We start from the raw sequence: 26271 nt of genomic DNA, 5'->3' as shown, positions 1-26271 counted from the left end.
AATTTCGACAGGAATGCCCGTGCCCTGAAGACCTCGACTTCCAGCCAAGAACTTCATCCTCCTTCCAGCTGGTGTTTCTCATCCCCGATCTTCTCGGAGCCTCTTCCTACGCTCGCTCGTCTTTTCATCAGACGGTCGTTCCTCGGGAAGGACTGCGAGAGTGCGGCCGGGCTTTCGTTTTATTCCTTCGTTTCCTCGATCCAGGCAGCGGGCTCCCGAGGTCCGTCCTGCGTGGGGCCGCGTTGACAGCGGGAAGGCGGGAGCAGCCGCGGGAGGCGCGCCGGGGGCGTGGCGTGGGGAGGGCGGAGCCTGGGCGCGGGGCGGAACGTGGAGGGGCGGGGCTTGCCCGCGGAGCGCGGCGGGCGGGCGCGTCCCAGGTTGGCGGCTGCTGGCTGAGCCCGCGGCTACCGCGGCGGTGGCCAGAGCCGGATGCTCGCGGGCTCCGTGCGGCTCCAGCCGTTTTCCTCCCCCGGGCTGCGCCAACTCGCGTCTGCCGGAGACGGAGACCTCGCGGCGCTCTGCCGGAGAACTCTGCTGTTCCAGCCTCGGGGCTCCCCGGGAGAAAGCCAAGTGCCCCCAGGTGAAGCCGGCGTCCCGGAACGGCCCCGGAGCGCCCGCCGCCAGCTTGCACCTTCTGGGAACCGCGACCGCCGAGCGTTTTCCAGCGCCTGCAACGCAGGGCGCGCGGGGGCAGTGGGGTCCACTGCGTGGGAAGGGGCGACGAGGACACCGATGATGGACTCACCGGCCTGGCGCGCGGGCTGTTGCTGTCTCCTCCTCTTGGCTCTCGTTGGGTCTGCTCGGAGCGAGGACATGCCCAGCTGCGAAGAAGTTCGGAAACTTTTCCAGTGGCGCCTGGTGGGAGGTGTCAAGGGGCTGCCGGATTCGCCGCGGGCAGGTGAGGCGCGTCGGGCCGGCGCAGAGCGTTGCGCCTGGGCGCGGGCCGGGGCCGTCCTGAGCGGGGACTCCGCGCTCCCCACCCTCGAGGTGGCTGTTCGTGGCCAGATGACCTTTCAGGCACTCCGGCCGGGCATCGTGAACCCTAGGGAGGCCTCGGGGGGCAGCTCGGTGTGCGGGGACTCCCTGACTCCGCCCGAGGCTGAGCTGGGCTCTGGGCATTGGCCGCCCCCGCTGGCTCCGGCAGTCTCTGCTGATGTTGGAAGAGGCCCGCAAAGCTGACAGCTGGGGACAGCGCGGCCTGACTGCGTTTCTGTTGCGAGTGGAAATTTCACCACTGCCCCGCCGGGGGGCCTCGGTTTGCTGCTTTCTCGTGCAGTGGACAGAGTTGGGTTAGTCGCTCCAAGTTTGATGCTAAAAATACAAACCCGTGTTCTTCTCCTTTGCTGGAGAATGGGCAGCCGGTCTCCTTTTTAATTCGGACGCGGACCGGTGCACCCGCACTGGTATGACCCTTAGCCGCCTCTCTGCGCCCTGGCACGCCGCCCTCCTTGCGGGAACCTGAACTACCCAGTGCGTCTCTCAGACCAACTGGGTAGTTTTACCGCCTGCAAGGTGTGACGGCAACAGGCGATCAGATTGAACGTATGGGGAAGCCACTCACTAAGCATGGATGAGACGTATGGCAGAGACTGAAGGGGAGAGAACACGGCGAGCGTAGCGGGTGTAGATTCTGCTTCTTGCAACGCAGTTTGCCTGCACCTTTACCCCCTGCTTCCCACCGCTGCCGCGCAAATTCCCTTCTGCTGGCGGGATTTCCAGTTTACCTTTGGTCTGGGAGATGAGGTCTTAGTTGTCAAACGCAGTAAGCGGTGTCTGAAGCTAAGATCGTACTATGCGGTGCACCCTGACTGTGAAGTCAGTGCACAGACGAATGCTGTGATCTTATTGGTTGAAAAAAATTATTTGTAGAGGATGCTTGGGTCTAGAATTTACATCCTCTGCCCGAGTTTTTAGGGCGAAGAGACTTGCTTTTAGCACTATGGAGCTGTAGCTGTCTTGCTTAATTGCTTTGCTGGTGGTGAACCTAGTTCCCCAGTCATTTTACAAGGACAATCTGAGAATTTGGGAACACTGAATCCATTTTAGTTTACATGACCAGTCTTTAATTTTTGAAATATTTCAAGTATTTATTTGAATGTCTATTTAGTACTATGTGCTGCTTCTATACTATTTGAGAGAAGACAGTTGGTATTCTCAGCTTAGGGCAGTTTTCTCCTCAATAGTTTGGGCACATTGGTGTATATCAGTACATTCTTTTTATTAAAAAAACAAAACTAAAACTCACTTATCAGTAGCTAATACTACTAAAATGGGAGTTGTGTTGGGGAGGTGGACAGGGTGAAGACATTGAGCTGCATTATTAGACTTTATCCCAGAAATGCCATAATTTTGGCTGCTATGTTCAGGAAATGTTGACTGCTCCCCAGTAAGGCCATGATTTCCTTGCCTTTCTCATATCTTAGTATTTCTGGTACCTGCTGAATGTAACATACCGATTAGGTGTTACATTTCTAGAACCTTGTGTGTATTTCATGTTTTTTGTAGAGGAACTTTCCAGAGTATCAATCACTGAGGGACCTTTTTACCAGGATGTGAGAGGAAACTGAAGCTCTGCCCTCTAGAGAAGGAGGTAGTGTCCTTATTTGCATTTGATACCCATGACCCCTAACAAAGAGCCAGGATGGGATGCACCTTCTTTTCTATGACATTCTGGCTTGCTTCCCTGTTGCTAGACCTTCCTTTATCTGTGGCTTACCATGATGGGGGAATCATAGCAGTACCAAGGAAAGGGGCTCTGTGGGGTTGCACTTAGGGACATCAGTGGAGCTGATGGAAGAAGGGTTAAATTCTTTTGATATTTGCATTAAGAAAAAGTCACATGAAAGTATTATTCTGAATTAGAATCCCCTTGATTAGAATCATTCTTGGCTCCGTATTGTTAGTGATTGCTTTATTTGAATAATTAAATAAAATATTAAACTATTTCTTTTGACATTGATACTTCTCTTCTTCCCACTGTAACAATCTCATTCCCAAACTGAGCAAACCACACATAGACGATGTGCTTTGTAACTGCTTTGCTCTATTTTTGTATTTGTATATGATCTATAACATTAGCTTGATTGAGGATAGCAGTTGGGTATCTTACTGTCTAACGTCATCCTCCATCTCAAGAGAGAACAATAGTTAATATACCTGGTCATTTCCATATAAAAATACAGATATTGTTATTCCTTGTAATAAATGTATTTATTTGGCGTATGGGCTTTCACTGACAGAAGCTAATACATTTAGGGGGTGCCTGGGTGGCTCAGTCAGTTAAGCGTCGGATTCTTGATTTTAGCTCAGGTCATGATCTCAAGGTCCTGAGGTACCCCCCCCAAAAAAAACCCCCAAAACTAATACATTTAAATCTGATACTTGTTTCCTTGAAAAGTGTGTGTGTGTGTGTGTGTGTGTGTGTGTGTGTGTGTGTTTTCTTTATTTACTGTCTACAAGTGGTTAATTCCTGAGAGGTCTAGTCAGAATCCCATTTTATAATATAAGCAGGTAGAACAACTTTCTATAGTTTCTTCCTACATTTGTGACTTTTGTATCTTTTGAGCACTATGTTACTCAATTTGGAATTATTAAAAACGGTGAGAACAGCCATTGAAGTCATTTCTCAGATTCTCCTCACCTTTGTTCTCTACCCTGCTCCAATTCTTTTAAGCCTATTGAGCTTCTAAGGATGTTGGATGAGAAATGTAAAAAAGGAGAGAAGGTGTAAATGTGATTAGCATTACAGATTTCCCTGCATTCTGATTTTATTTCCTAAGTAGTAGTCAAGGTGCCCTTTGCTCTTGTTTATTTTATTCGAGAGAAAAAAACAACAAAGCTTAGTGTGTCTTTTAAAAGTCCTTTTATTTTTATTTTATTTATTGGGGAGGAGGGATAATGCCTTCCCATTGAAATTCTCTTCACACATTCATTGTTCACACTTGCATTCTTTCCCTTTTTCAAGAAGGTAATTCAGAGCGGAGAAGCTCATAAAAAAAATCCAGGACTATATTCAGGTAATTTATATGCCAACTGGTTTTAAAACGGAAGTTCATTGGTACAAGGAGTAGTTTGTGAAAAATAACTTTTTCTTGGGAGCTTTGGCCCATAAATGGGATAATAAAAATAAACTGGATGTGGCAAAATGAAATTCTAATTGTAAAGGACACTTTAGTGTTGTGTAGCTGTAGTTTTTAAACTGGTTTCCTTAAGATCCAGTCTTATAATTGTTTCAAGGACGTTGTTGATTCATTTTCACACCCAGTAGAAACAATCTACTTGGTAACCTTGGAATCTGGAATTACAGGCCTTGGGTTTCAAAACTTGATTCTGCCCCCTTGTAGCTTGGGACCTCGGTTAATTGGTTATGACCTTCGAACCTCTGTTTTGTCAGCTGTGAGATGAGAATATTAGTTCTTAGATGACATGAAATAATGTGTGTGTGTGCAGAAGAGCACAAATGCACACAGTAAGTGCTCACTAAATGTGCTGTGGTCATTCTAGTTTTTTTATTTAGTGTCTTAAAGTTTTAATTAGATGTGGCCTTTAAGGGTGAAATTTTAGTTTTAGATCTCTAGACATCAGACGATGTTTTTATGATAAATAGGTTTTTTTTGCAGTCAAATGCTCTACCTCTGAGCTATACCCCCCAAATAGGTTTGTTTGTTTGTTTGTTTGTTTTGGTCATAAATGATTGTTTTTAAAATTGGGAAGTAATTTTCTATTCAAAATGGAATTTATTAGGTTATAGTGAATATTTTGTTTCTGTTCATGAGCTAATGGAAACTCTAAGAAAGAAACCTATCTAAATGGTTTTTATTAGGATATGGTAAAAAAAAATATGATTATATATGTATTTCCATGAACTAATGGACACTGAGGAACAGCTGTGTTGTAGCTAGCTGCAGTGCCCATAGCTACTACTACTACCACCGTCTTAGCTCTGCTGTCTGGATTCAGGGAGGCAAAGTAGCGCCTATAGGATGGTTTAGGGATTTATACAGTTAACTGGCTGGTGGCCATAGTCATTCATTGATTGTAATCTCAAACTGGAACTCTTGTTTCTCATGAATTTAGCCCTTTCTGCTACTTAAGGAACATAGTTGTGGTGATCACATTTCCTGAGTCATAAAAGGGACCCATGGTCTGATGCCGGGGCAGAATATTAACATCAGGATTGGTCTGTGTTGAAGCCCGTCCACCCCAACCCACCAGAAACAGCCCTATAATCAAACAAAGTAGGCTCCATTTGGTTTCTGCAGCAAGGGCCATCACTCAGCACAGGAACTCTTGGTGTCTTGCTGAAGGGCCCCCAGGGAGGGGCTTTTTCGAAGACTTGGGCTTGTGTTAATTGGTATCAAGGACTGTTGAATGAAGCAGGGCAGTTCAGGAACTGGGGATTTTTACAATTTGTTTAGGGGCTAGCAGGGTTAAGGTGGGGATAGTTGTCATTATGGAAGAAGTGGCATCTCTCTTTTTGGTCAGAAGAGGGGGCTGTTGAGTCATTTTTGAGGTTGCAGAGTGTCCTGGTGGCCTTCCTGCCTCTCACAGGTCCCTGGTGGCCTTGTCCCATGGTTGCTCTCTGAGTCTGTGCATGTTGTCCGGTTGACTTGTAAACATCGGCTTGGTTCATTGTCAGCGCAGTTGTACTATCTCCTCTGCAAAACTGAGTGTGTGCGTTGGTGGCTGTGACAATCAGGTGTGCCATTTTTATCCAGGCCTTTAGAGCTTTATGGTCACAGAGAGTAGTGTTTTCTACTCTTAAGGCATGGAGTATGACTGCTCTTTCAGGGCCTGACGTGCACTAATCACACCCGATTCCTCACTCAGCTCACACTCAGCTCACTAGCAAGTATAAATGCTGTGTGTGTCCCCTTTCTCCCTCCATCCCACAATGTAGGTTCCTGTCTTCCAAGTGTCCAACATCTTGTATTTGTATAATTGGCTTTAGGAGAGGTGCAGTTTGGAGAACTTAAGAATAACATTTTATCATTCTTCTCCAGTTTCCAACTTGCCCAGGGCTTTCTGAAATATGATTTTTATCGCGTGCGTGCACACATGTGCGTGTGTATAACTTACTTTCCAGGTCTGATAAGAAGACCCTCTGAGTCTGTGACATTTATTTTGTCATTAACTGGTGTAATACCAACAGCAGCATTCCAACAAACAGAGGCCTCTCTTAAACAGAAATGATTTGTAAATCAGTGGTCTCTTGGTATAACTGTTGAAGAAACCATAAACCTTAAAATGGGGTCATGAAAGACTTCAGTGATATGCTTTGTTGGAATAGGTTGTGACTGTGGTGCCTATTCTGGTTCGGTAAGTAACAATAGCTTTACTTTTAATAGAGAATAGCCATTTTCCATTAATTACCTTTCTTTTACAAAAGCTTGACCTTCGTCCAGAAGAAAAGACAACACCAACTATGTCCTCAATTCTTCCTCTTTTCAGCTTTAGAAATTTCAAATTTCACTAATGCTCCTGTTAGAAATCACCTTAACATGATTAGTCATTCTTCTCTGAGTCACAGTATATAGGAAAACTTTTTTTAAAATGTTATTATTCTATTATTTTAAAAATTACTTATTTTAATTTCAGTGTAGTTAAGATAGTGTTGTATTAGTTTCAGGTGTACAATATAGTGATTCAGCAATTCCATATTACTCAGTGCTCAGCAAGATATGTTTACTCTTAATCTCCTTCACCTGTTTTGTCCATACCCCCCCCCCCCCCCCCGCCAAAATCTGGTAACCGTCTCTTTGTTCTCTCTAGTTAAGAGTTTGTTTTTTGGTTTGCCTTTTTCTTTTCTTTTTCCTTTGTTTTATTTCTTAAATTCCACAGATGAGTGAGATCATATGATGCTTGTCTTTCTGTAACTGGCTTATTTCACTTAACAGCATACTCTTTGGATCTATCCATGTTGTTGCAAATGGCAAGATTTCATTCTTTTTTTCCTGGCTAAATAATATTCCATCAGTATTTACATCACCTCGTCTTTGATGGACACTTGGACTGCTTCCATAGTCTGGCTATTATAAATAATGCTACCGTAAAAACAGGGGTGCATGTATCATTTTGAACGGTGTTTTCTTGTTCTTTGGATAAATACCCAGTAGTGCAATTATTGGATCATAGGGCAGTTCTGTTTTTAATTTTGGGGGGAACCTCCATGCTGTCTCCCACAGTGGCTGTACCAGTTTGCATTCCCACCAGCAGTGCCCCAGGGTTCCTTTTACTTCACATCCTTGCCAACACTTACTGTTTCTTTTAAAAACTATTTGTAAGATTTTACATTTTTAAATTAATTTTTAATTTTTTATTGAAGTATAATTGACATGCAATATCCTGTTAGTTTCAGGTGTAAATCATAGTGATTTGGTATTTTTATAGATTATAAAATGATTCCCACCATAAGGCTAGTTATCATCTGTGGCCATAAAAAATTATTTTGGTATTATTGACTATATTCCCTGTGTTGTACATTATATCCCCATGACTTACATATTTTAAAACTGTAGAATATTTTAAAAATTGTATTATTAATTTTTTAAATCTTCTAATAGATTTTATTTATTTGACAGAGAGAAAGAGCACAAGCAGGGGGAGCAGCAGGCAGAGCAAACAGAGGGAGAAGCAAGCTCCCCATGGAGCAGGGATACTGAGGTGGGCTCCATCCCAGGACTCTGGGATCATGACCTGAGCAGAAAGCAGCGCTTAACTGACTGAGCCACCCAGGCGCCTCAAAACTGTAGCATCTTAATTCCCTTTATCTGTTTCGTCCATCCCCCAGTCCCTCCCCACTCTGGTAACCAACAGTTTGTTTCTTGCATGTATGAGTCTGCTTCTCTTTGTTTTGTCTTTTCATTTTTAAAAAAAATTTCACATATAAGTAAAATCACCCAGTACATCCAGTATTTGTCTTTCTCTGTCTGACTTATTTCACTTAGCATAATCCCCTCTAGGTCTTTGATTAGCCATATCAAGTTCACATATGGCTGCTACGTAAGTTGAATGCATAATGCACTTTCATAGAAAGAAAATGAGATTTTGTACTTTCATGTTTTTATGAAAGAATACTCATTCTCTTGAATATTCAAAGTACTGAAAAGTACAAAGAAAGCAAAATTTACCATCCAGAAATAACCACCAGTAACTCTTTGCATTACCTGGTTGAGAACCATTGGCATAAACTGTCCAACCTATAGCTCTTTCACACACGCACATTATGTAGCTGCCTGGCTCAGGTCTCGGTTGCAATGTCAGCTCTTTGGAGAGGCTTTTCTCAAAGTTCATTGGACTCTGTTCCCCCAGTTATTACTGTATAATCCCCATCTTTCTTTCATGGTGCCATATGTTTTTTCTTTGTTTTTATTATTGCTCTGTCACCACTAGACGGTGTGCATGATGAGAACAGAGAACACATCTGCCAAGGCCAGGTTCGTGGACGTGTCACCTGGGCACTCACACAGGGTCCCACCCTCAGAAGGTTTAATGGTTTAATGTTCTGCGCTTACCATCTTGCAGTGCAAACCGAATTCTGCATTCGCAGTTGGCACGGGCCCTGTCTGTTATGTTGCCGGTGCTACTGGCTGCCTTATTCATGGAAGGTTCTCTTTGGCTGCCTACAGGAGTGTCTGATGTGGACTAAGACTTGAAATTTTGTTTTTTTAAGATTTTATTTATTTATTTGACAGACAGAGATCACAAGTAGGCTGAGAGGCAGGCAGAGAGAGAGAGAGAGGGAAGCAGGCTCCCTGCTGAGCAGAGAGCCCGATGTGGGGCTTGATCCCAGGACCCTAGGATCATGACCTGAGCCGAAGGCAGAGGCTTTAATCCACTGAGCCACCCAGGCGCCCCTTGAAATATTTGTTGAAGACTTTGCTACATCCTCTGAACCTCTCTGATTCTTACATTAAACTCTAGGAGTCAGTCCACAGATGGATAGCCCGTCTATCTAAGATTCTGCTATCTCTACATCATGATATTTCTCAAGTTTTCCGGTGTTGTGTAAATGGGTTCAAGATGGCCCTGTGCCCTGTGATTTTTACTTCTTCACGTCAGGTCAAGATGATTAGCCCAGAGCCCTCGAGGGCCAAATTCAAATTTTTACACATCCAGTTGCTTTAAATATAACTCAAATCAGCATATTTTTAGTCGCTTAGAGCCTGCTTGCTTCGCATACTGCTCCCATCATTGGCCCACCATGCTTAAAACACACTTGGGGGCTATGAAACACCCAAGCCACTGCTGCCTTTGGAAGTTCTCAGATTCAGAAACTTCTCATCTTGCTACTGAGCCATTTCTCCGAGCTAGGGGATACGTGAGCGCCTTCCACTGCTCCCCTCTCTCCTGGGAGTCTCCCTGTCGTCTTCCTCTTCTAGGTGGTGCCCCTGTGTTATGGGGCCTGGGGGAGGGGTCTCCTACTGTGAGGGACAGCCCCATAAAGCTCACCGTCTCCTGCCACCATCTCGAGGTCCTTTCTGGGCCTTGATCATCCTTGGAATCCTCAAATCTACCACATAGGGACCAATATTTATTTCTCATGTAGGTAGAGACTCAAAGCAGTAATGGTGATTTTGAATATATTTCTTTCCCTCTGCTTGACTGTAGGCTATTTGAGAGTAAAGTCCGTGATCGGCATATCTTAATGTTCTGTGGTTAGGCCAAAATCAAGAAATACATTTTGATTTGTAGAATTAATCTTAGATGTGTACTTACCTAACATACTCTGTCTACGGTCTTTACATAGTTTCCTATGCTTACTATTAACAATGGGAAATGTAGGAGGTGAGGTTTTAAAAAAAACCTTCTGATCTGGGCTCAGTTGTGTTGTTGAGTGAATTATTTTCCAGGAGTCAGTGTTTTCTTATGTACCTCTGCCACAAATTCTATAAAGTGACCCAGTTTTTTTAAGTTTAAACTTAAAGGAATTTTAATTTACATTATCAAATATTTTTGAAATGGAAAAAATGAGTTGCCGAACAAATGTCTGGAAGAAAGTTTCCTCAAATGTCCTGGAAGTAAAGGAAGATTATTTGATGTTTAAGGGATTCATTTACTCAGTTTTTATCTTCATGTAGACAGTGACTGATCTGACTTCGAGCATTAATTCGTCTCTTGTTGGGAGGATGGAGAAAGATAAGGTGACCAAATATAATTTATATTTGGCTCTGGATTGATGGGTTTGTGTTTTATTTGATTTTTTCTACCCCCCCCCCCCTTTTTTTTCTTTCAAAGTGGTTTCTTTCTGTGAGGAAATTTAAGGAACTAGAAAATGATTCTGTTTTCTCATCTCCCACCCTTGTTAATTCCATGTTGGGAGTAAAGCACCTATCCCTTATTTATGGAGTCATTCCTGAGCTAGGAAGATTGTTAAAAGATATCAGATTGGGGTCCAGACTCCGTGCAGACTAAGTAGAGAGACCAGGCCTTCCAGGATAAGCAAAAATATAATTCCTGCTAAATCACAAAACATGATATATGGTAACAGGTAAACTGTGTCTAAACTATTTCCAACAATTCCAATTTTAGAAATATTTACTTAGTCTTTAGAATATCTTTCAATAATACTTTGAAAAATTTTTTTTTTCTGTATGAAGTGTAGTTGGTTATTTATTTAGGATATCTGAGAAGAGGTATTAGGAAATTCTACCTAAATAGAAGGATTATTTAAATCAGTGCTAATGAGACACAGATATTTTGATATGGTTCAACAATGAACTCAAATTTATGTTTCAAATGCAATTATATTTAGAAGGCAGTAAACATTTTCTTCTTTTATAAATTGTGTATTACTCTTATTAGGGTAATGAGTTTGAATGACTATTTTTTTTTCTCTCCTCTGTGCTATGATAATCAAATTTATTTTAGCTTTTGTAATTGTATATAGACAATATAATTAAGTTATCTTTGCAGCTATCTTTTTAGAGCTCATAGTCTTTTGCTTTTCTTTTTCTTACAGTTTCAAGGGACTTTAGTTCATGATTTCTTCAAGATTTTTTTTGGGAGAGGGGTAAGAACCGAGGAGTCTGATAATAAGCCAAGACTGTGCCTTCATTGATCAAAGGAATGTAAACATTATTTCTGGATGTCCTTGTTCATTACAGATATATTCTTTAAATGGAAGATTGTCAATATTAAATTACCTGTTCAGATTTATTTGCCTTTTGAGCAACTCTCTTATTTAGTAAGGTTGTAGCAAGTTACATTTGGTTCATTTTCTTTTGATCATTGAAAATGTCTGTGTTTAATGAGCTGAAACTGAAGTAGGTCAATAAAATGAAGAGATTAACAGTCTGTTCTCACCAGCCTCGGAATACATTTCACTCTAGGGGGAAAAAAAGTCATTTTTAACAAAGTTTTTTTTTTTGATCAACTTAAAAGGTGAAGGAAATAGGAATGATACGGAAAAAGGGAAAAGGCTGAAGAACCCAGGGATCCTTCAGGGCCCTGTTCGTCAGGGCAAGGTCTGAGCATCTATGTTTGTAGAGTTAAGAGCTTTAGTTACAAAACTAAATTTCACTTTTTACTTTTATAAGTTCAGGGGTACAAATAAGCTTCAGGTTATTAAATATTAATATCTACTCACCTTCGGAGATATCCTACATGCAAAACAAGGAAAAATAGGTATGACAAAGCATTGAAATGTTGCCATGGGATAAACAGAAAAAACATTTTACTGTATAATTTATCCCATATCATGGTCATGTATTTAAGTGAATAACAATGAACTTACGGTTTTTCAAATAGCTTAGTCTTGACTCTGTCACTTACTGGCCATGTGACCTTTAGCAAACAACTCAGCTTCTCAGAATATGTTTTTCTTTCTTCACAGGAATGGTGATAGAGGTGTTTTCTTTTCCCTTTCAGTGGTTTTTGAGGACCACAGGGTATGGGGAAAAACTGAAAATAGTACCATTCTCTACAAAATGCTACCTAGTTAACTCTATTAGAAATGTTCTTTTTTGATATATGTAAACACTTCTTTATGCTGGGTTAGGGAGCAGGCAAAGAAATCATAGTAGGAATCCCTTTTCCTTCATGTTAACAAAATACCAAATGTCACATGTTTTTCTGTATTCACTCTTGTACTCTTGGAGACATAGTCCATGTTTTCGTTCCTTATTTTAGTTAATAAATGAAATAATTCATTATTTATCCTATAACTCTATGGTAAAATCAGATTTGTTCATACCTGTTATGTGGTTTAAGAGCTAAAAACCAGTCTTTTACAAAATACTGTCTTTTAAATTAATTCAGTGAAGATCAAGAGGGGGGTACTGTGCCTGGAAGGATGCTGAGTGACGGCCCGGAGGGACAGGTTCTACAATGTAGAATTGACTTTGGCAAGTGAGTAGGAGAGAACTCTCTGCTGTGTTTTATCATGTTTTTGTGTGTCATGGTACTAACGGGTCTTTGTGTGTCCCTATGTTGGGGATAAGAACTTTCCTTCCACGTGAAAGACACAAAGGCACAGCATGCTGGCCAGTCTCGGCCCCTCCAAGCAGACGCCGCACCCTGCTCTGTGTCTGGGCGGTAAGCAGGGGTATCAGTGGGCATCCCCGCCTCTGGCTGTCAGAGGCCAACAGTGGCTAGGAGGAGGCTGGGCAGGGGGACTGTGCTGGTCTCACCCTACAGAGTCCTGCAGCACTTGGCAGGTGACCCTGCAGCTCTCTCTGAATTCTGGTCAATACTTTATTTTCCTGCCCCCTTAGAGGTAGTAATCGCTTCTTCTCCACAGTTCCTAGCTGAGAAGTACTGTAGTACCTCTTACAGTCTTCCTATATCCTTCCCTTTATAAATATTCTATTAAATAGCCCTATTTAACAGGACCAATGTGTTTCATTCCAGGATCCTATATGACAAAACTTTATATACTTTAAGTATTTAGACCCAGAGCTTTCAGAGAATATTTGATTTGTAATTAAAATATGTCAATAAATAAGCAGAACATAAATCTGTTCTATAGTTAACTCAAATACTTTTTAGAAGTTCCGATCAATGATGATTACGCTTTTATTAGTTGTTCCTTTCCCTCCCTTTTCCCTTCACCCATTTTATGGAGAACACTGGCGGTGCCTAGCTCTTTTGGGTTCAGTTAGAAATGTGACTAAATTGATAACACCCCCTAATAACACAGAAGTTTAATTCAACCCACTCTACCAATTCATCCACTTGGCGCCTTCTATGGTTTCTGTTTCACAAATGCCCTGAACGTTCTGTTCCCACTCCCGTCACTACCACTGTGCGTTCATCTGGTGCCCTTGCATGTCTGGATGATCCCATCGACCAACATCTGCTTTCGGTTCTCATCAGTCCACTTCCCAATTGCTTCCCAACTGATTTCCCAGGAAAAGTCAAAGCTCCTCTTTATTTATTGTGTTAAATCCTTCAGTGATTTTCCTTTGCCTTTCTTAAAACAAAACAAAAAAAAACAAATATTATATTTGAATATATAACTTGTGTGTGATCAAAAAAATAAACATTGTAGAGGCACCTGGGTGGCTGAGTGGGTTAAGTCTCTGCCTTCGGCTCAGGTCATGATCTCAGGGTCCTGGGATCGAGCCCCGCATCAGGTTCTCTGCTCAGCAGGGAGCCTGCTTCCTCCTCTCTCTGCCTGCCTCTCTGCCTACTCGTGATCTTTCTCTCTGTGTCAAATAAATAAATAAAATCTTAAAAATAATAAATATTGTAGTGAGATACATAGGAGAAAAAAACCTATGGTGTCTCATCTGTAGTGCACAGTTGTCAAAAGGTTAGCATTCTTGGGTCACCTGGGTGGCTCAGTAGGTTAAAGCTTTTGCCTTAGGCTCAGGTCATGATCCCAGTGTCGTGGGATCGAGTCCTGCGTCGGGCTCTTTGCTCAGCAGGGAGCCTGCTTCCTCCTCTCTCTCTGCCTGCGTCTCTGTCTACTTGTGATCTCTGTCTGTCAAATAAATTAAAAAAAAAAATCTAAAAAAAAGAAAAAAAAAAGGTTAGCATCCTTAGTCACAAGTGAGCTCTTATAAATTGGTAACAAAGACACTAATATTCAAAGGGAAATGAAAAAAAGAACTTAATGAGGAAATTCAAATGATATAAATGACTAATGAGGATATGGAAGATGCTTGAGCTCACCATTAACAGAAGAAAACTAATTCCTTATGAATATCACATTGTGGAGGATTAAAAATAGTGATATCTAATGTTCCTGTGATTGTAGGAAAGAGAGCGCTCACCTACAGATACTGAGCAGAACAACTGACTATGTGCGTTTGGGGGAATTTGGCAGTTTTCACTCAAAATTTAAATTTTGTATACCCTTTTCTTGGTGATTCCAGCTTTTAGGAGAGTATCCCAACGTGTGTGTGTGTGTGTGTGTGTCTATGTATAATGTACATACATATTCATTGCACAGAAAAGAATTGCAGCTAATGTAAACATCTATTAATATCTATTGAATGATAAATTATGGATAATCACAAGTGGACATTAAACCAGGAGGGGAAAGCTATCTAACCAAATTAGGACAAATGACCTACAGCATTTATTAAAGGAAAAAACAAATTGTAGCCTAAGCAAAAAACACACACATACACACACACACACACACACACACACACACACCAGTTTATGTATGAATATACCCCAAAACAAAGTGCATAGAGTGCCATTAATAGTAGATAAGCTTGAGTAAAATTAGGAGGAGGAAAGCCAAAGCAGGGAGGTGTGGCTGAGCTGGAGGGCCAGAACCACTTAGCTGTGGGCTGGGGAGGAGGCTGGGGAGCTGGGCAGGGCCTGAGAGGTTTTCCTGCTTGCAAATTAACAAGCTGGCGTGTTACTGTTTCACTGAGGCTGACAGAAGCCAAGAGACTCCCCCAACAGCAAGCAAGCGGCATGAGGGTGGAGCTGGTTACCCTGCTCCTCACAGGGGGTGGTCTCCAGGGGGCCTGCACCTGTTGCACTCTGGGGGGTGGGGCACGTTTCAGGGTGGCGGGAAGGGGTTGCCTCTCTGTAGCAAGCCAAGACAAACCTACTCTTTGTCCTGGGAGAAACTCTCCTTCAGGGTTGCTTGTTGGGAGCATGAACGCAGCTGGACAAATGGCCCAAGTAAAGGGTAGTCAAGGCTTGTGTTTTGGGCATCCCGAGTAAACACATAGAAACAGGACACTGGGGAAGGTGGATGACCTCTCGCACCGGGGGGGGGGGGGGGGGGGAGATGGGAGAGAGGTTAGAAGTCAAAATATACTTCACAAATTCCTGTGTCTTTTGAATTCTTGGCAAAGATGATTTTTTAAAAAATGAATTAGAATTTTTTATTTACTTTGTGATAAGTATGTGATTATATATGATTTAGAAACACTGAGGTGAAGCACTTGTGATTGTACTCTTCTGGGCTTTTCTGTGTGATAATTTTTCAGGGCTCTTGGGCTTGGTTCCGGCAGCAATAAAGACAGGCAATCTTGTTGTTCTTTATCTTAATGATTCCAACTTTCCTGTAGACCCTTCATGATCTGGCCCCTTCTTCTTTGGCATCATATGTTTTTCTCCCCATTTGGAAGGGTCGGTTTTTGATCTTGAACTATCATGTATGAAATGAGTCCTCCCTCACAGCTTATCCTGGGAACTACTGAGGTGCCCTAAACTACCTTCAGAGCCAGGAACTACTTCTTAAAGTCATCTCTGAGTCAGAGATGGTCATGTCTATAAGGACATATGGAAACGTCATTTCTCTCTTGGACTGTTGTGACACTCTTTTGGTCATGTTTCCACTTTTGTCTTCATTGGAAGCCATTTTCCATATGGCTTCCAACGTAATGTCCTAGAGATGAAGCTGGGAACACTGCCCTTCTAAACTAGTTCAGAACTTCAGGTTCAAGTGATGGGAACATAACTAAAACTGTGCTAAGCTGAAATAGGAATGCTTGGAGTCCATGGAGGTCTCCTGAGGGACACTGAAGACAAGGGAGGGGAAGAGATGCAGATGGACTGGAAAAAAAATAAAATAAGAAAATGCAGACCAGAATGCTTACAGATCTCTTAGGATTTTTTTTTTCTTTTTTCCCTGCTGCAAGTAGGCTTCTTCCTATAGCAGAAAATATGACTGCGAGTTATCTTACCCCCAAGGGGAGAAACTGACCCAAGTCTCCTGGTTGCAAGTTAAAAAATTCTAGAAAGAGGACCACCTTCTAGATTGGCAGTGTTTTCAGTAACTATGAAGAAGAGCCAGGTTGGGAAAGGAAAAGGCGGAGGTCGGAGCAGAAACGTTCAGCTCATCCTACAAACCATTCCAGTGGTGTTTGATACATATCTTAGGACATCTTTCACGGCTTCCCAGTGCTTGCAGAAAAAGTTCAAACTCCCATGGATTGCATTAAAATTTCTCAGTTATATGGTTCCTGCCTTCTTTTCCAGACTCCTCTCCTTGGCTCCACTCTTTCCCATCTCTTCCCTCCCCGTTGCGAGAGGTCATCCACCTTCCCCAGTGTCCTGTTTCTATGTGTTTACTCGGGATGCCCAAAATGCAAGGCCCTGACTACCCTTTACTTGGGCCATTTGTTCAGTTGTGTTCATGTTCCCAACAAGCAGCCCTGAAGGAGAGTTTCTCTCAGGGCAAAAACAGGATTGTCTTGGCTTGCTACAGAAGTGGCAACCCCTTCCTCGCCCCTCAAATGTCCCCACCCCCACCCCCCAGAGTGCAACAGGTGCAGGCCCCCTGGAGAGCATCCCCAGTGAGGAGCAGGGTAACCAGCTCCACGCTGATGCGCTTGCTTGCTGTTGGGGGAGTCTCTTGGCTTCTGTCAGCCTCAGTGAAACAGTAACACGCCAGCTTGTTAATTTGCAAGCAGGAAAACCTCTCAGGCCCTGCCCAGCTCCCCAGCCTCCTCCCCAGCCCACAGCTAAGCGGTTCTCAGCTCAGCCACACCTCCAGCTCAGCCACACCTCCCTGCTTTGGCTTTCCCCAATGAAATAGACCTTTTCATACTTCCTACCTGCTCTTCCTTCTGTCTCATCTGGATAATCTGAGTCCAGGTTTGTTTTGTTACTCATCAGCTTTGTGAATTCAGATAAATTTTACCCTAAAAACCCCAGCTTTTTATTTATAAACTTGAAATATATTCTATCTTGTATTTTTGTTGTTGTTGTTGTTGGTAAGGAGCCTGTAAACCAAGCACCTAGTTAAAATATCGTCTGACCACCCCCCCGCTCCCCCACTTATCTCTCCAAGAAAAGGAAATTATTTCTTTCCCTGTGGTCCTGCAGAACGGAGTACGTACTTCCTTCATAGCACTTTGTCACATTAATTAAATTTTTTACAAATGTGTTTCCCCTTAGACTGAGCCCTGAAGGGACAAAACGACATTCAACCCTTCTTGGTATCCTTAATAATTATCACAGTGTCTTGTACGGAACAGGTGTTTAATCAATATTTGATGAATTCATTTGACTTATTAATCAAAATAAAGAACAGGAAATTACTCTGTAATTTAGCAGGGGCGGAGGGAAGACTCAGTATCCCCTAAACAGCCCTCTGAGAAGCAGTACTTGGAGCCCATTTACGCTACAGGGCTGTGTCTTGCTGCACACAACACCGAAACTTAAACCTGTGTCAGTTTGGGATGCTGTTTTTATGAGCTCTGGTTAAGGTGACCTCAAGGAGAGTAACTGGCAAGCCCGCACTCTGTTCTGCGGCATATTATTTCTAGTAGCTGTTAAATTAGTGTTCTCAGCAAAAACTTAACTCGGGAGGAAGGCTGCCCCCTAAGCATGTGTCTTCAAGGGGCATGATAAATAGTAGCAGATTCAAGCTTCCGAGAAGTACTACCCTTGAGAGAATGGATTTATTTGATTTTTAAGAAAATAAATTTATTGTCTTTGCATAGGGGAAGGGTGTTTTGAGTGAGTTCATTTTTATCATTCCTCTGAGACATTTTTTACTTAACCCCGTTTAGAGAAACACTTCTTGAAAAGTGAGCAGATGGAGAAGGCAGAGTTATCAGATACACAGTTTTTTTCTTTTTCTCTTCTTTCTTTTGTTTTTTAAGATTTTATTTATTTGCGAGAGAGAGCGAGTGAGAGAGCACACGAGTTGGGGGAGGGGCAGAGGGAGAAGGAGGCTTCCCACCGAGCAGGGAGACCAGCACCGGAGCTCAGTCCCAGCACCCAAGGTCATGACCTGAGCCAAAGGAGCCGCTTAAGTGACTGAGCCAACCCAGTTTCTTAAGTGGCTTTCAGAGTAGAAGACACTCTATAGGGGGGAAGGTGCAACACTGGGCATGTCCGTTCTGAGGCTACCCTGGTTTGTTGTGGTGTACCACACAATAGATAGCTGGGAACGTGGGCCCAAGTATCCCTTGAGACAGTGGCACAGATGAAGGTTTGTAGATCACTAGGCTTGTAGATGACTCTCCCGGGGGTAGAACATCACTCAGGGCCAGATCCGAGAGGCGGAACCTGGGCAACACAAATAATTAAAAACAAGGAGAAAGAAGATAACTCAGGCGTTCCAGAAGGCAAGGCAAGGGAAGGGTTTTGAAAACTGGGGAGCAAATTGTGTTGGAGCCCACGAAGAAGTTAAGAGTGAGAAGAAATGGTGAGTGTGTCTTGAATTTGACAACTAGGGGAATTCACCAGTTATCCAGATGTTCTCCTTTACGGGGTAGGGGTGGGGTCAGAATTGAGATTGCGGGTTTGGTGGGAGAATGAAGTGGAAACAGTCAATCCAGACCACCCTTACTTCTGTGGAGAGGAAGAGGAAAGGCTCAAGTGTAATTGGTCATTCTTGCGTGTGTTTGTTTTGCAGGGTCCACGCTTTGCAAACATGTCCCCGCTTAAGAAAGTGAAGGCTGAGTGCAGAAGAGGTGACCCAGGGAGGCTCACAGGAGCCTTTTTGGATGTTAAGGATTTTGAACTTCATCCCAAGAGCGGTAGAAAGCCATGGGAAGTTTTTCAGCCTAGAGGCCACAATTTGCATTTTTAAGAGACCCTTCTTGTCTGTAGAGTATCCACTTAAAGTGATGGTAGTACAGATGGAAGGAAGTCAATTTAAAACTTATTTTAGAGGTAGAATCAATATGATTTGGATTTCTTTGTTCTGTTTCTTTTGTGACTGGAATCTATTAAGGTACTTCCCATGTATTTTTTAGGTTGTACATCTAGCTGAAATCAGTCCATATAGACAAGAGGACCATATTGGCCTTGAATTCATTGCTGTGTGGATAGCCTTAATTATACTGTGTGTCGTGTGTGGCAATTCATATGACATATGCTTCTCACTGGATTGTTAATGTATGCCTGTGCTGTAGGCCCCTTTAGCTATTTATCTGATTGAGTTATACTACTCGTAGGGGAGCTAATAATTTGAGTGAGAAGTCAAGCCATTCAGTGTCTTAATTGTTTCCAGTTGCCTATAGATTTCTATCTTATGTGTTTGTATCATCTCCCAATACTAGTTTAAATCCATGCACAGAAGTCTGTATGGTCTGAAAGTAACAGTAGGGAAAGCATCATGAATCTGAGTCTAGAAACAAGAAATAAGAGTAGGAAAAATAACAGGGAATCAGGTGTTTAAGACATGAGATACATAACATTTTAACAGGATGGGGCATCAACAGTCATGAACTGGGCTGGACACTTTGGCTCTGGGTTTCCTGTTGGCCACCGTGAAGAATGATACAGTTAGTTGCATGGCTTAGAGCAGTTATTGGAGAGAAAGAACAAGTCATGGATTAGATGTTTTCCAGAAGCTCTTCTAGAATAGATTACGTAATGATGTAAGTAATTTAAGAAAGGAAGCAAGATGTTTTTAACTGATGGGCAAAACCTATGCGGAATATTTGGATTGTGGTCTCTCTGGTCAGGAAGAGACTGTGCAGAGGAGATGTTCTCCTCTTTAGAGTTTAGAGAACTTTAGGGTTCTCCCTTTAGTGAGAACTCTAATGGTGCCTGACAATAAAGTGTTGGATTGAGATTAAGAAATTATTAGAACAGAAGAAATGATCAGGTCAAATTTTTAAAGATGCTAACAGATTCTCCTGATGATCATTACGTATGGAATGCTTTTAACAGCTATAGCAAGTCTGTCTAGGGTGCTTATGTAAACAAACCTGGAATTTATGAATTTATAGGGCATGGCCTCCAAATAAATACCACTGACAGCTATGTAATTATGGACGAGAAGGACTTCTTTTGGTGAGGTTGATGGCAGGAATAGTTAAAAAAGCACAGCGGGAGGTGCCTGGGTGGCGCAGTGGGTTAAAACCTCTGCCTTTGGCTCAGGTCATGATCCCAGGGTCCTGGGATCGAGCCCTGCATTGGGCTCTCTTCTCAGTAGGGAGCCTGCTTCCTCCTCTCTCTCTGCCTGCTTCTCTGTCTACTTGTGATCTCTGTCTGTCAAATAAATAAATAAAAGTCTTAAAAAAAAAAAAACAACACAGCGGGTGAAGACTTTAGAATATGGTGTTTTCTAAAGACATGGAACAAATGTTTACTTACCCCTGCCCAATACCGTGGCCAGGACTGACACCCCAAGGGCTTAGGAGATGCTGGACCTATGGTGGGAGCTACAGTCTGATAAGTACTGGGGAGACAGAATTGACCCGTTGGAAATGGAATAAACACTAGGAGTAAGATTTAGGTCCTGGGATTCGAGTATGAGAGTAAGTCAAGACAGGGAAAGGTATCAAAAATGTTGAACTGCTGTGGGATGGGTTTAAGGGACTTAATTGAACCCTTGACTATGATTCAGTTGATACGAGAATGTGGGGTAAGACAGAACCTGTGGGTAGAAATGGGGTGTCTCGGTTCAATCAAGAGCAGTCATCTAAGTAGGTTGCCAATTTTAAAATGAAGTATTTATCACTTAAATGGGATGTTTTGTTATCATGGGTATGTGTGAAGAGAAACACGAATATCATTTATTGATAGCCTGCTGTACACCAGGTACTTGCTAGGGTTTTTAATCCATCATTTGATTAATTTTAATGGATCTGGATATAAGAGCACAACTTCCCTCTGAGAAATGTAACCAGTTTTCAAAATACCATTTATCTATCTTTTTCCTCTGATTTCAGTTTTGAGTTTGTACTGTTGCAGATGTAATGCCTACAAATCCAGAATTTCCCCATTTCCTGGGCAAAATTCAGATGTTTATCTGCTGCAGTATTTAACCACTAGGAAGAACTTCCTGTCATTCACTTTTATTCTCTCTATATTCAAAAAATTCAGAAGCTTTTTCTTAATTGTTAATAGTAAATTTTAAGGAGTTCTGAAAAAACAAATGCTTACTTGAACATAAAGCTTTTTAAGACATGTTTTATGTACCTGACCAATTCTGACTTTGTTTTAGAAAAATTCCTACCTATAGTATATTCAATAATCACCTAAGTTGTGAACATCTATCTTAATAAAAATATCTTAGTTACTCTTCAAGACAAACTAAAACAGAATGATCTTTCCTTTTTTCCCATTCTTTTTTTTTTTTTTTTTTTCTTGTCTGTCTTGGACAAACACTATTTAGTAGCTGGATAAAGGAGAAATTACAATGTACTTGTCCTCAAAAAGCTGACACTTCAGAGGAAGAAGATACGGAATAAAATTATGATAGAATATTTTACATCATATGATAGTGAATTGGACAGGGTTGAAGAGAGCTCAAAGTAGGGATTGGCCAATCCTATCAGGAACTCTCAGAAAAGCGTGAGTTGACTATTGCAAGATACGAAAGTTTTGGGTAGAAAGGATACAGAAGGAGAAGGGTCAAGGGCACCTTCGCCTGAGGGAGACAATGGACGTGATGGAAAAGCATTATGTGTTTTAGAGGATTCCGAGTAATTCAGTGTGACTGGAGTTGATGGTGTGAGATGGAGCCGAGTGGGAAATGGGGCAAAGGTCAACAGCTCTCAAGTTTTAGTCAGCCAACCAGAACTTGTACTGTCCCTTAGTAATCTGCTTTCTTCTCATTAACGATCTGAATGCAAAGATCTGTAGACCTTTTGGTTTTCGTTTTGTTTTGTCCTTTGGGAAACACCATTTTGAGGAGCAGGGACACGCGGAGGAATTTTTAAACTAGGATGGCGCTGTTGTATTGTGTTGGATTTTTCACCCTGGCAGTGGGATGGAGTGTGATACGAAGCACTAAATTCTTTAGGGAACAGGCTAAAATGCTGCAACAGGGATCACGATATATGCAAAAAATAAAGATAATACTATGATGATTATTAATTTTTTTAATGTAACTTTCTGTAGTTGAATAGCCCAGGACAGCAGGTGGCTGTCATCCGAGACAGGTGGCTCTTAAGGCTCCTCTAGGAATTGTCAGTGGGAAAGAAGGGCCATGGGAACGAGAGAAAGTCTAGCATAAATATTTATTTTTTTAAAAAATTTATTTGACAGAGATCACAAGTAGGCAGAGAGGCAGGCAGAGAGAGAGGAGGAAGCAGGCTCCCTGCTGAGCAGAGAGCCCGATGCGGGACTCAATCCCAGGACCCTGAGATCATGACCTGAGCCGAAGGCAGCGGCTTAACCCACTGAGCCACCCAGGCGCCCTAGCATAAATATTTTAAAGAGCTTCTCTGAGATAAGATTTATATACTTTTGGTCTGAATATAGTCACATGGTCATACCGCAGGCCCTGGAGTAGCCACACTGATGGTCAGGTGTGCCCTTGGGAAGACAGACTAGGCTCCAGGCCTGCACAGGCCTTGCAAGTCTAATTAGAGCTGTCTGAATGGTGAATTCAAGGTCATAGCTCTTGGGCACATCCAGATGAACCCTGTAGAGGCTCACACCCTTGCCTGAATCTAACTGTCCATTAGAAAGTAGCTGGGAGAAAGCCAGAAAGTGAAACTGAAGGAGCAAGAGGAAATAATGAAATGAATGGAGAGCTGAAAGCTAGGAAAGGTATGGTGGTTGATTTTATGTATCAGTTTCACCGGACCACAGGATGCCCAGACAGCTGGTCAAACATCATTGGTAGGTATGTCTGGGATGGTGTTTCCAGAAGAGATTAGCATCTGAACAGAAGGATCAGAGTAGAGCAGATGCCAGCTCCTCCTCCCCACCCCCAAGTGTGGGTAGGCATCATTTGATCTGTTGAGGGACCTCACACAACAAAGAGGTGGAGAGAGTTTGGATTCTCTCTCTCTGACTGCAAGAGCAGGACTTGCTCTGGGGCTTACACCATTGCTACTCCTGGTTTACAGGCCATTGGACTCTGACTTGAATTTACACCCCTGGCTTTCCTAGGTCTCCAGCTTGCAGAGAGCAGACTGTGGGACTTCTCAGCTTCCATATCACACCAATTACCTTACATTGTTGTGTAATAAAATGCCCCAAAAGTCATTGGTTTAAAACTGTTGTGCTCACAAATTCTTTGGGTCAGGGACTCAAGCAAAGTATGGCATGTTTCTGCTCCATGATATCTGGGACCTTACCTGTGGAGACCTGAAAGAATCCTGGGGGTGACTCAATGGGACTGGAATCATCCACAGGGGACCTTGCTCACATGTCTGGTGGTAATGCCAGTTGAATGTTGACCTCAGCTGGGCATTGCTCTGAAATATCTACACATGCCCACTGCAGGTGATATCTACAAATGGGGTAACTTGTGGGGTCTTCACAGCATGCTAACTGGGTTATAAGAGCAAGTGTCTCAGGAAACAGGGCTTGGAAATTGCCAGTTTCTTAAGTTCTGGGCCTAGAAACTAGCACATATCACTTCTGTCATATTTTTTGGTCAAGCAATCCCAGAATCCGTGGGGGGACCTAGATGTCACCTCATGATGGGGAGAGTGATAAAGAATTTTGGAGCCCTGTTTCAAAACTGTCAGAGACCTAGAAACACCCAAAACTCAACTTCTTTGCATAATAAAAATGGAGAAACTATTTTAGTTTGTTGAAAGATTATAAAGAAGGAAGACTAAGTAGCCAGAACCCATGTCAGCGTGGCTGAGGGATATAGGAATAGGAATGTCTAATATTGTGTATTTCATCATTGTGCTTCTGCTCTGAAAACTCCCTAAGTCTTTACTACTTTCTGTCACACAGATACAAATACTTTCTCCCTCTCTGTGTATGGTGAGGAGCTAGGGGAGTAGAAATGAAGGAGAAAAAATTGATGGGATCGAGTTATTATGGTTTGGCATGGGAGAGAGGGGGGCATAGATAGAGAGAGACGAAGGAGAACGGGCCAGCCTCTGGAGCTGAAATGCAGGACGTGGCAAGAAATCCGTAGAGGCAGCAACTCAGTGAGCGTCATCGGGAGATCCTGGGGACTCAGGAATGTGGGGGCCCCCCGAAGAGTGTGTAAAATGGGGGTGTGAATGAACTTCTGGGTTGTAGGAGGGGAGGCTGACTGCAGTGAGCAGGCGGGAGACGGTGGGGCTGTCGGCGAAAGTCTTAAAGGAGAAAGTTTTATAGAAGAGATCAGAGGAGAAATGGACTGAAATCCCCACCGGGGAGCAGGGAGGAGAGAACCCCGACCTGTGCTGCCAGGCTGGAGAATAAACTTGGTTGTGATGGTTTGTAGGGGAGAACCAGATTCTGGTTGGGGAAGGGAGAATGCAGGGAGATTTGGAGAAGGGGTGGGACACACGGGACAGCCTGGATCCAGGAGAGAGGGTAGGGGTTGTGTAGCTTGTCAGAGGAGGTGAACAACGTGAGGGCGAAATTATCAGACAGAATGCCAGAGGGTTTTGTAGTCTAAGAGAAGTGGCCGACAAAAGCTAGATTGTGAGACAAAGGAGTTTTAGTCCGGCGGTGCCTCAGAACAATGGTAGTAGGTTTCAGCCTGGAATCCAGCCGTGGCCTGGAGTAGGGGTTCCATCATTGTGGGGTGGGGTGGGGTGGGGTGGGGAGGCAGCGTGGGCTCAGTGGGCCTCGGTGCTGCCGCGATGGCCCTGAGACATGCTGGTCAGCCAGCTGGTCGTCACTCTCTGGAGGTGGTCGGGCAAATCCATCTTCAAATCTCTTCCGATTAAGAGATTTTGAGTATTTGAAATTTTAGCAGAAGCTGGGTTTCTGTCATTCTTACTAGTGAGATTTTATTATTCTATGTGCCATTCTCGTAGAATATAAGCACAGGGTCTTTCTTGAGCTTCAGAACATGTCAGTGTATCATTCTGCACATCTTAGTCCTCTAGATCAGGGAAAACTGCAGCCCGCGGGCCAAATCTGGCCATTCTGATTCATTTATTTGTGCATTGTTGATGGGGCAGACACGAATCCTTACAGCAGAGACCATCTCTCCTGAAGAGTTGAGCGTATATATTTACTATCTGGCACTTCACAGAAGGTGTTTGCTCACTTCTGCTCCAAAGAGTTTCTGTGCCCTCCTTTTTACCTGCCTTTCTACATAGGCAGGTGCTCTTCATATAATTACATGTGTTCTGTAAACTAGGATACAGCTCACGAAGCATCTCCTTTGTAGAATGCTCCTCTTCCCTGTTAAGTTCTACTAACCAGCCATTTCATGACCTGATTCCTGTGCCTTCCGAAGATGTTGGAACGTACGTTGGGCTCTTGCATTCTCCTACATCCTGCTGTTTTAGAACTCGCAGTATAAGACAGAAATGAAACAACAGGAGCTGCACACCTCAGATCTTCTGGTTGTATCATCTTAAGGGAATACGGGATATTACATGGACAAATAAGCCCATATTTCAGTGCTAAGAAGCATCTACCTGACAATGTAGAAACTCCATCCCTGATTGTTTTTTTCCCATCCCCAGTCAGTATCTCCAAGAGCCCAAGACATGTTTTGTGTGTCCACAGCTAGTTTGGACTTGAGCAGGGCTATAGACGTTGGCCCTCCTGTGTGGCCTGAGAAGTCGGTTGGTCCTATGGTGGTCATGTGCCATTTTTTGGGTCACCATAACTGTACCCTAGTTTTGTTTGTTTGTTTGTTTTTTGAAACCAAACTACCGAGATCTCAGACATGCAATTGGAATGGGCTTGATCCAGTCTTGAACTTCTGGTTATTATTATTATTTTTTAAAGATTTAATTATTTTATTTGAGAGAAAGATTGAGAGAGGGCTGGGAGGAGGGGTAGTGGAAGAGGCAGAGAGAGGCTTAAGCAGATTCTGAGCTGAGTGCAGAGCCCAATGTGGGGCTCAATCTCGTGACCCTGAGATGATGACCTGAGCTGAAACCAAGAGCTGGATCCTTAACTGGCTGAGCCACCCTCATGTCCCCAGTTTCTGATGATCTTAAACCAATCAACACAATTCATTTTGGCCATAATGATTGTTCAGATAAGAATGCTTAAGCCAGCCAGGGACCATAAAATGTGATG

At 42.9% G+C, this 26271-nt stretch overlaps 1 protein-coding gene across 2 annotated transcripts in view; it reads left to right on the top strand.

Moving 5' to 3' along the window:
- Window positions 1-327: 327 nt before the first annotated feature.
- The window catches only part of GPC5 (glypican 5), a 762590-nt gene continuing 736646 nt past the window's right edge, over window positions 328-26271 (top strand). For both annotated transcript variants that reach the window (XM_059144298.1, XM_059144300.1), the window contains exon 1: window positions 328-898. In XM_059144298.1, the coding sequence (XP_059000281.1) occupies window positions 430-898 (469 nt within the window). In that variant the 5' untranslated portion in view covers window positions 328-429. The remainder of the gene's footprint in view (window positions 899-26271) is intronic.

The sequence above is a fragment of the Mustela lutreola genome, chromosome 13, assembly GCF_030435805.1.
Source record: "Mustela lutreola isolate mMusLut2 chromosome 13, mMusLut2.pri, whole genome shotgun sequence".
NCBI lineage: Eukaryota > Metazoa > Chordata > Mammalia > Carnivora > Mustelidae > Mustela > Mustela lutreola.
This window is presented reverse-complemented; position numbering and strand designations above follow the sequence as displayed.